The 11,408-nt window shown below is 38.5% G+C and overlaps 1 protein-coding gene across 1 annotated transcript; it reads left to right on the forward strand.

Annotated features, from left to right (window-relative positions):
• Positions 1-10,107: 10,107 nt before the first annotated feature.
• Positions 10,108-10,671, forward strand: LOC150025624 (uncharacterized). Its single transcript, XM_090294138.1, has one exon. The coding sequence runs from the start codon at positions 10,108-10,110 to the stop codon at positions 10,669-10,671; it is 564 nt and encodes a 187-aa protein (XP_090150264.1).
• Positions 10,672-11,408: the final 737 nt, after the last annotated feature.

The following is an 11,408-nucleotide window of genomic DNA, read 5'->3' on the forward strand; positions in this document are numbered from 1 at the left end:
TACGAATTTATCCATATGTAATTACATATGGACTAAAATTCATAGGTAATTACGTACAAATTAAAATATGTTGTCATCCTAATCCTTAGATATTAAAATAATTTCCAAAAAAGTAAAGTATGTAGGAATCAATGCCATGCTTTATGGATAAAGTTAGATTTATCATCATGAGGTCAAAAGTGTAAGGATGAATGAACATTACAGCAAAATAACATCCATATTACAAGAAAATCGTTAAATAAAAACTAATTTTAAAGACAAAAAATAATTAGTTATTATATTAACTAAATTAGATATTATTTTATAGACTAAAACATTATTGATATCTAAAGTATTTTATATTATTAATAAAAATTAAAAACTAGTATTTAAATTGATAATTAATTAACTACAAAAACTTTAGTTTACTAATATAATACCTAATTTATATATAAAATAGTACCTAATTTAGTAATATAATAATAAATTATTTTTTATTTTTAAAATTAATTTTTATTTAATAATTTTTTAGTATCAGTGTTACTTAAAATTCGAAACTAACAAGTAAAACCTAATGTTAATTTATTAATAATGTCAAATTTACAACATAGTGTTAGTGAACTCTAAAATCTAAATGCTAATTCACTAGCATCACTTTTTGAATTTGTCTATAACCGTGTAGTAAATTCTACCACCTCACATTCTCCTTTTGAGGTTGTCTATGGGTTTAACCCCTTAACACCTCTTGATCTTCTTCCTATTCCCATACTTGAGGATGTCTTGTGCAAAGATGGGGATGAAAAGGATTCTTTTGTGAAAACTTTGCATAAAGACATCAAGATGAGAATTGAGAAGAAGGTTGGCAAGTATGCTGAACTTGCCAATAAGAGGAGAAAAACATTGTTGTTTGATGAGGGTGATTGGGTTTGGCTTCACTTGAGGAAATATCGTTTTCCTACTCAAAGGAAGTCCAAACTAATGCCTCGTGGTGATGGACCTTTCCAAGTCCTAAAGAGGATTAATGACAATGCTTATGAGTTAGATATGCCTGATACATACCTTGGTAGTCATACATTTAATATCAGTGATCTAACTCCTTTTTCTGTAGGTCTCCAAAATTCGTGGTCGAATTCTCTCCAACTCGGGTAGTATGATGGAGATCAAGATCTAGACAAAATGAAGGCCAATAATCAAGGACAAGAAGAGGTAGAGGCTCAAGTGATAGACAGTCAAGGAGTTTTTAGCCCACCTCAAAGGCTTACAAGAAGCCAATTCAAGGCATTAGGAAATAATGGAAGGTTGTTTTCTCTTTTTATAGTTTCTTGTGTAATAAAAAGTGCTTAGAGGGAAACATGAGACACCTCTTTTGTAAAAGCATTTTTAGACTTTAGTTTAGGAGCTTGGGGTGTGTGAGCTTAGTAGTAAGCGTGAGCTCAGGTGTGAGCTTAGAAGTAAGCGTGAGCTTAGGAGTGAGCTTAGTAGGGGGTGTGTTGTAGGAGTAGGTAGCTTCTAGAATAAGCTTGTATTTGGCCGACCCTTGCTCCTATAAAAGGAGAGCTTGGGTCCTTCAGAATTCAGATTGGAAATTGGTAATAGAGAAACTCTACTCAATTTGAGAGAGAATTGTGAGAACTTTGTCTTCTCCTTCACCTTGTCTTATCTTGAGTGCATTTGGTTCTCTCAAGTGGCGGCACTAGCTCACTTATCTTGGAGCCTTCACCATCCAAGTGGTGTGATCACCAAACCAAGTCCTTCATCTCCATAAGTTCTTCTCTTCTTCATCTTTTCATTTCCTAAGCTTTACAAAATGCTAAACATGTCTTAAGCTTCTTTATGTTCGGTAATTTCAGCTTGTTTCTAGCTTTGTTCGGTTCTTCTTCCTTTGCTTTGCTTTTGGTTCGGTGCTTTTCAATTTTAAGCAATTCTATTCGGTCCATTTGCTTTTATACACATTTTAATCGGTTCAATTGGCAATAAATGGATCTTCCATATGAGTTTGGTGTTTGGTGCAAGTTTTGGTGAGTTCTTGAAACATAGAACATTGATCCAATTCTATTAAAAGTGCCTACTCTTTCTCCATCTCTAGTTGATTCCATAGAATGTCAAAGAATCATCTCTACTTTGCTAGTGGAATCATATCATGTGGTATCTAGAGTTTAGGTTTGTTCTTGTTTAATTTTGAGTTGTGTTGCACTTTTAATTCAAGAGCTCTATAATTCTTGTTGTTTATCTTTCTGTTTTTAGGCTTATTTTGAGTTTTATTGCTATTTTCTTACTTGTGCCTATCATGTGTTTGTGTCTTTTCCTTTTTGAATCCATACAAGTTTTGTCATAGTCATGTTTTTCCAAGAATGTCATCACTTCTTGTAGTACTTTTATTGAATTTTTTTGTTTCTTGCTTTGGTGTAATACAGTTTTTCTGAACTTGTGTTTTGATCCTTTGTGCATTTTTTGTTTTAGTTTTGAGTTCATACTTGTATTTTAGATCTATACAAGTTCTTATACATCATTTCCATTATGTCTTTGCTAGTTCTTAATTCTGTTTTTCATTCCTGTTAGGATTCCTCTGTTTTTCTGAAAACGTGCTCACTGTTTCGATTTATTGCAATTGATTTACTCACTGGAAATTTCTAAAATTCTCGATTTGTGTTCTCTAAAGTGTTATAAAAGAGTAGAAAAAAGAAGTACTTCAAAATTCAAAGTACAAAAAAAATGATAAATCAAAAACAAAAAGTGTGCACTTCTGCCGAAAAAAATACAGTAATCTGGCAGTGATTTTGAAAAATTTATCTCAATTAATTGGCTTACTGTTTTTGAGTAATTGCAGTGCCATTGTTGAGCTAAGGTCTTGAACTTTCTGTGGTTAAAATTTCATAATCCAATTCGCTTTATATCGTTCCAGTTAAATCAGTGAACATCAAGCACAGTTTGCATAAAAATATTTTCCAGTAGCTCTGTTTTTGTTTTCTTCATCTACTCTAGTGCTTTTCTTTAGGTATCTTTTGTGTGCCTTCTTTTTCATTGAGTACCTTATTTTCTTGCTTGTGTTTTATTCATTACTCTTTTAGTTTGTCATACATCTAGTGTTCATTTTGTTATAGCCTTTTATTGCTTATACCTTTTCTTGCTTGTCTTTCATTTTTCATTGGTTTTGTGGTGAAGTGCTTTGAAGATTGTGTGCTCTTGCTTTGACATATTTCATTTGAGGTTACTCAAGGCCTCAAGATCAGCTTGGTAAAGGGAGCATTCTTTCTTTGGAGTGATTTAAGTGACACTTCACTTCGGCAGTTTGGTTCCAATTTATTTTGCTAACTTTGTTTGCTGTTTTCTTTTCCAAATGGCTTCATATTTCAGTGATGAGTGTTACAACCAGCATTCTCCTAGCAAAGCTTCTGTTCTTGGTGAATTAAAAGAGGCCAAATGAACCATTACACAAAAAGACGAAGCTATTAGACGGTTGGAGGAAAAATTGCAAAGCATTGAAATGAAGCAAGCTAGGTCCTCTCATTCTATTCATGGAGAGCATCATCATCATAGACCTTCATCAAGAGGCTCTTCCAATGATCATGTCCGTGAAGAGGAACATAGAAGAAGGAGACCTCAACCCCACTTTCATGGATATAGACCTCATGAAGATAGACGCCACCTTGAAGATGGCTACTACCAAGACACAAAGGCTAAGCTCCCTTCGGTCAAAATTCCTAGTTTCAATGGGATAGTGATCCTAATGTGTACCTAGATTGGGGGGCTAAATGTGAACAAATTTTTGAGATCCATGGTATCCAAGATGAGCACAAATATAAGCTAGCTACCTTAGAGTTTAGTGATTATGCCATGAAATGGTGGCATGGTGTTGTAAAGGACATTATCTATCACAAGGGTCCTCCCGTGGACTCTTTGAACTCTTTAAAGGATCAAATGCACCTTAGGTTTATGCCACCACACTTTAGGAAAGACCTCATGTTGAAACTCCAACAGTTTCAACTAGGCACGCTAAGTGTGGATGCTTATTACAAAGAATTAGAAATGCTTTTGCTTAAGGTAGATAGACGTGAGAGTGGGGAAGCTTTGATAGCTAGGTTTGTGAGTGGTCTAAGGAAGGATATTCAAGATATTGTTTAACTTCAAGAGTATTCATCATTGGGTTCTTTGGTACATCTTGCAATGAAGGTGGAAGCCCAACTTGCTAAGAAAAATTCTTTCAAAAATGCTCCCAATGATGGTTACTACAACAATTCTTGGAAGAACAAAAAATCTTTTTCTAAATTTCCTTCTAAAGATTCTTCTTTCAAATCAAGGGAATCTAAGCCTTCTACTTCTATGCCTAAATCACCAACTAAATCGTCTAGTAAGAAATGCTTTAAGTGTATGGGTTATGGTCAGATTGCGGCTAATTGTCCTTCTAAAAGGAATATGTTTGTGCATAATGGCATTGTCATGAGTGAGCATGATTCGGATTCACCTAGGCATTCTTCACATTCTAAGGCATCTAGTGAGAATGAGAGTGATAGTCCACTTGAAGGAGATTTGTTAGTTGTGAGAAGACTTCTTGGACAAGTTTCACAACCTTTTGATGAAAGTCAAAGGGAAAATATTTTCCATACAAGATGTCTTATTCAAAACAACATTTGTTCCTTAATAGTGGATGGGGGTAGTTGTGCTAATGTGGCTAGTACAAGAGTAGTAGATAAACTTGGATTGCCTACTATCTCTCATACAAAGCCCTACAAATTGCAATGGCTTAGTGAAGTAGGAGAAATAGTTGTGAATAAACAAGTCCTCATCCATTTCTCTATTGGAAAATACAAAGATGAGGTATTATGTGATGTTGTGCCCATGGAAGCAACCCATGTTCTTTTGGGAAGGCCTTGGCAATATGATAGAAAATTTTTTCATGATGGCTTTACCAACAAACTTTCTTTTGATTTCCATGGTCACAAGGTTACTTTGAAATCTCTCTCCAAGAGAAGTCCATGAGGACCAAATTCTAATGAAGAAAGAGAGGGAGAGTGAAAAAGAAAAAAGTCCTAAGCCTACACTTCTTGTGTCTAGGCATGAGGTCCTAAGGGAGATAGTGGCTCACAATCCTATTTTCTTAGCTATCCCTATAACTCTTAAGATAGAACCACTTGTTGATAGTCCTCATTGCTTGAATAATTTGGTAAAGGAATTTCAAGATGTGTTTCAAGATCCTCCAAAAGGCCTTCCACCTTTGAGAGGGATTGAGCACCAAATAGATTTGATTCCGGGATCTTCATTACCAAATCGTTCGGCCTATAGGACCAATCCAAGTGAAACCAAGGAAATTCGCCAACAAATATAGGCTTTGATTGAAAAAGGTTGGGTCCAAGATAACATGAGCCCTTGTGCTATGCCTATTATCCTTGTCCCTAAGAAAGATGGCACATGGAGGATGTGTTCGGATTGTAGGGCTATCAATAACATTACAATTAAGTATAGGCATCCCATACCTAGGCTTGATGATTTGTTGGATGAATTACATGGTTCTAAAATCTTTACAAAGATTGATCTTAAAGGCGGCTACAATCAAATCTGTATCAAACCGGGTGATGAATGGAAGACGGCTTTTAAGACCAACTTTGGTTTATATGAGTGGTTAGTTATGCCCTTTGGTTTAACTAATGCTCCAAGTACTTTCATGCGCTTCATGCACCATGCTTTGAGACCTTTCATTGGTAAGTTTGTTGTTGTTTATTTTGATGATATCCTCATTTATAGCTTATCTTTGAATGACCATAGGTTGCATGTTAGGCAAGTCTTAGAAACCCTTAGGAAGGAACATTTGTATGCTAACCTTGCTAAATGTATGTTTGCACTTGATCATATAAAATTCCTAGGGTTTATTGTGAGTAGCAAAGGGGTCCATGTGGATCAAGCTAAGGTGGTGGCCATTCAAAATTGGCCTACACCTACATGTATGACTGAAGTCCGAAGTTTTCATGGACTTGCTTCTTTTTATAGAAGATTTGTACCCAACTTTGATACAATAGCCGCACCTCTCAATGATATAGTGAAAAAGGATGTGGTTTTTCAATGGGGAGAAGCACAACAAAAAGCTTTTGAGATTTTAAAAGAAAAATTGACTAATGCTCCCATTTTAGCCCTTCCTAGTTTTGCTAAAACCTTATAGATTGAGTGTGATGCTTCAAGTATAGGCATTGGGGTTGTTCTCCTTCAAGAGGGCCACCCCATAGCTTATTTTAGTGAGAAATTGAAGGAGAGTCATCTCAACTATTCCACTTATGATAAAGAATTATATGCCCTTGTTAGAGCTTTGTTTACTTGGCAACATTATCTTTTTCCTAAAGAGTTTGTGATTCATAGTGATCATGAGTCTCTTAAATATTTGAAAAGCCAAAACAAACTTAACAAGAGGAATGCTAAGTGGGTGGAATTCCTTGAGCAATTTCCTTATGTGATCAAACATAAGCAAGACAAAATAAATGTTGTGGCCGATCCACTTTCTAGAAGATATGCCTTGCTCACTCTTTTGGGTTCTCACTTTCTTGGCTTTGATCACATTAAGGATCTTTATCATGATGACCTTGATTTTTCTCTTATCTATCAAGAGTGTCTTAAAGGAGGGCACAAAGATTTTTTTATACAAGATGACTTTATTTTTAAAGGAAAACGTCTTTGTGTTCCCCAATGCTCAATTAGATTATCTCTTGTTAGAGAAACACATGAGGGAGGTTTAATGGGTCACTTTGGGGTTGCTAAAACTTTGGATGTGTTGCATGAACATTTCTATTGGCCTCATATGCATAAACATGTTCATAGTTTGTGTGATAAATGCATAGCTTGTCACAAAGATAAATCTAGGATGCATCCCCATGGTTTATATACTCCTCTCCCTCTCCCTTCAATGCCTTGGGTTGACATATCTATGGATTTCATCTTAGGATTACCCAAGACATCAAAGGGAAAGGATTCCATTTTTGTGGTAGTGGATCTTTTTTCAAAGATGGCTCACTTTATTCCTTGCCACAAAGTGGATGATGCATGTCATATTGCAAACCTCTTCTTTCAAGAAGTGGTTCGTTTGCATGGGATTCCTAGAACTATTGTGTCCGATAGAGATCCCAAATTTTTTAGTCACTTTTGGAAGACCTTGTGGGGTAAGCTTGGTACTAAGCTTTTATTTTCTACAACTTGTCACCCACAAACCGATGGTCAAACCGAAGTGGTAAATAGAACTTTGGGACAACTATTGAGATGCTTCATTTCCGGGAATCCTAGAGTGTGGGAAAATTTACTACCCCATGTTGAATTTGCCTATAACCGTGTAGTAAATTCTACCACCTCACATTCTCCTTTTGAGGTTGTTTATGGGTTTAACCCCTTAACACCTCTTGATCTTCTTCCTATTCCCATACTTGAGGATGTCTTGTGCAAAGATGGGGATGAAAAGGCTTCTTTTGTGAAAACTTTGCATAAAGACATCAAGATGAGAATTGAGAAGAAGGTTGGCAAGTATGCTGAACTTGTCAATAAGAGGAGAAAAGCATTGTTGTTTGATGAGGGTGATTGGCTTTTGCTTCACTTGAGGAGAGATCGTTTTCCTACTCAAAGGAAGTCCAAACTAATGCCACGTGGTGATGGACCTTTCCAAGTCCTAAAGGGGATTATTGACAATGCTTATGAGTTAGATATGCCTGATACATACCTTGGTAGTCATACATTTAATATCACTGATCTAACTCCTTTTTTCTGTAGGTCTCCAGAATTCGTGGTCGAATTCTCTTCAACTCGGGGAGTATGATGGAGATCAAGATCAAGACAAAATGAAGGCCAATAATCAAGGACAAGAAGAGGTAGCCCACCTCAAAGGCTTACAAGAAGCCAATTCAAGGCATTAGGAAATAATGGAAGGTTGTTTTCTCTTTTTATAGTTTCTTGTGTAATAAAAAGTGCTTAGAGGGAAACATGAGACACCTCTTTTGTAAAAGCATTTTTAGACTTTAGTTTAGGAGCTTGGGGGGTGTAAGCTTAGTAGTAAGCGTGAGTTTAGGTGTGAGCTTAGAAGTAAGCGTGAGCTTAGGAGGGAGCTTAGTAGGGGGTGTGTTGTAGGAGTAGGTAGCTTCTAGAATAAGCTTTTATTTGGCCGGCCCTTGCTCCTTTAAAAGGAGAGCTTGGATCCTTCACAATTCAGACTGGAAATTGGTAATAGAGAAACTCTACTCAATTTGAGAGAGAATTGTGAGAACTTTGTCTTCTCCTTCACCTTGTCTTATCTTGAGTGCATTTGGTTCTCTCAAGTGGCGGCACTAGCTCACTTATCTTGGAGCCTTCACCATCCAAGTGGCGTGATCACCAAACCAAGTCCTTCATCTCCATAAGTTCTTCTCTTTTTCATCTTTTCATTTCCTAAGCTTTACAAAATGTTGAACATGTCTTAAGCTTCTTTATGTTCGGTAATTTCAGCTTGTTTCTAGCTTTGTTCGGTTCTTCTTCCTTTGCTTTGCTTTTGGTTTGGTGCTTTTCAATTTTAAGCAATTCTATTCGGTTCATTTGCTGTTATACACATTTTAATCGGTTCAATTGGCAATAGATGGATCTTCCATATGAGTTTGGTGTTTGGTGCAAGTTTTGGTGAGTTCTTGAAACATAGAACATTGATCCAATTTTATTAAAAGTTCCTACTCTTTCTCCATCTCTAGTTGATTCCATAGAATGTCAAAGAATCATCTCTAATTTGCTAGTGGAATCATATCAGATAAGAGGAATAAAGCGAAAGGGGGAGAAGGAGATGGAAGCTTTCAGAAAGGAGAATGACTGAATGAAACAAAGGCTCGCTGAGAGATCGGACATCCCGAAAGTAGTGGGTGACATTCCCTTGGACAAAAACACGGATATGGTTATACATGAGGTCGGGAGTTCATATTAAGAAAATAACAGGCCGACCTCAGCTAATGCTTTAGACAGACTCCTCGAAGAACCCCCTTTGTTGAAGCCACCCTAGAGGTGCCTCTGCCGGGAACTTGGAATAATCCAACGTTGGATAAGTATGATGCAACCAGAGACCCGAATGAACATGTGAACGCGTACCTGACACAAGTTAGCTTGCACACAGTAGAAGATGCGCTATGGTGTCGAATATTTCCCACCTCTCTTGAAGGAGCAGCCTTAAATTGGTTTACTCGACTACCGGCTCAGTCCATAGACTACTTTGACATGCTCGCAATGAGGTTCGGAGCTCAATTCACTACCATCCGACCACACCACCTCACTTCGATCGCCCTAGTGAATATTCGACAAGAAAAGGTTGAGTCCTTGAGAGCCTTTATGGACAGATTCGGCAAGACAACTTTGGACATACGGAACCTAAGTCCCGAAGTGGCGATGCACCATATGGTGACTGCATTAAAGCCGAGACCATGTTTAGATAGCTTATGCATGTAGTCAGCCACGACATTGGATGAGTTGCGCCAAAGCCACCAAATACATGTAGCTGGAGGAATTGAAAGAATTCCGAAACAAGGCTCGGACACCTGATGAACCCGAAAGGAAGGGCGATAGAGGCAAACCAACACAATTCGGGAAGCCTAGAGAATTTCTCAAAGGGTCGCGTTTTACCCGTTACACCCCCCTAACGACCATAAGGTTGAGAGTCATGGAAGAAGCCCTCAATGCCGATCTTCTTAGAGCACTGAGAAGAACTCCCACCCCGTAGAGTGAGGATCAGACCAAGCATTGTCGGTACCACCGCAACTTTGGGCACACAACGAAAGATTGTTGGGCCCTGAAAGACAAGATTGAAGAACTCATACAAGCAGGCCATCTGCGACATTTCGTCCAAACAAGCCGGGAAGACGAAAAAATTGGAGCAGATGTCAGAAAAAAGCAAGAAATACGGAGGAACACCTCGAAGAATGAGCGACAAGGCCGAGAAGGAAGGTACCGCCAACGAACCATGCCTGTGTGAGGAGTAATGAATACGATTGTTGGAGGTTTCGTAGGGGGAGGAATGACATCTTCCTCCGAAAAAGGCACCTCCAAGTAGTTAGCTCTGTATACTCCATTAGTATGAGCAATAGGAGGGACCTGCCGCCTATGCTTTTCATAAAAGTAGACTTCAGAAACATAAACCCAAGACACGACGACCCGATGGTGATCACTATTGAAGTAGCCAACTTTGTAATCATGAAAACTCTGATAGACCAAGGGAGTTCTGTGGACATATTGTATTGGAAAACCTTCAGAAAAATGGGCATATCAAATGACGACATCGTCCAATACGATGAGCAAATTTTTGGCTTTGCGGGACAGAGAGTCAACACGAGAGGATACATTGACTTAGACACTAAATTCGGAGAAGGAAACCGAGACTGTCGGACAATCAAGATCAAATACCTGCTGGTCGATGCCGAAACGTCTCATAATATCCTGATCGGACGATCCTCCCTCAACAAATTAGGGGCTATGGTATCAACACCTCACATGGCCATGAAATTCCTAGCCGACAACCCAAGTCGGGGCCGAGAGGTGGTCACCCTTCATGCTGATCAAAAGACCGTAAGAGAATGTTACACTGCAAGTTTAAAGATCCTTCCGCCACCAACACCTACCCGGAGGGCCGAGGTTCATCATATAACCCTAGGTGATGACTTGGATCCCAGACCAAATGACGAACCTCAGGTGGAGCCAAAGGAAGAGGTGGTGCTATGTTGAGTGGGTCGGGAAGGACAGAATACGCGATTGGGATCAACCTTGGGAGCGGAGGAAAAGAGCATCATCACAGCTGTTCTATTCAACAACACAGACTTATTTGCATGGTTAGCGACCGACATGCCGAGTATAGACCCTCGAATAATTTCTCACAAGTTATCGATCTGTAAAGAAGTCATGACAATAGCCCAGAAGAAGAGAAAATTGGTTGGCGAGAAAGGACGGATAGCCGAGGAGGAGACCCGAAAAATTCTAGATGCTGGTTTCATCCGAGAAGTACATTACACTACATGGTTGGCGAATATAGTCTTGGTGCAGAAGAATAACGGAAAGTGGTGGATGTGCACTGATTATACTCATCTTAATATAGCCTGCCCAAAGGACGCATACCCACTATCGAGTATTGAACGACTGGTGGATGGAGCAGCCGACCATAAGGTGTTGAGCTTTCTTGATGCATACTCCGGATACAACCAAATACACATGAATCCGGCGGACCAGGAAAAGACAACTTTCGTTACCGACAGGGCCAACTTCTGTTACAAAGTTATGTCGTTCGACCTAAAGAATGCTGGAGCAACCAATCAAAGGTTGATGGATCGAATGTTCCGAGTGCAGATTGGGAAAACTATGAAGGTATATGTTGATGACATAATCGTAAAATCCGATAGCGTCGAGCAACAAGCGAATGACCTAGCTGAGGTCTTCCAACAGATCAGGAAGTAGGACATGTGTCTTAA

Source organism: Phaseolus vulgaris, chromosome 8, assembly GCF_051622355.1.
Source record: "Phaseolus vulgaris cultivar YP4 chromosome 8, ASM5162235v1, whole genome shotgun sequence".
Classification (NCBI taxonomy): Eukaryota; Viridiplantae; Streptophyta; class Magnoliopsida; order Fabales; family Fabaceae; genus Phaseolus; species Phaseolus vulgaris.

Bases quoted from the DNA above. Each gene is read 5' to 3' on its own strand.
- LOC150025624 (XM_090294138.1), top strand. From the start codon at position 10,108: ATGGTGATCACTATTGAAGTAGCCAACTTTGTAATCATGAAAACTCTG.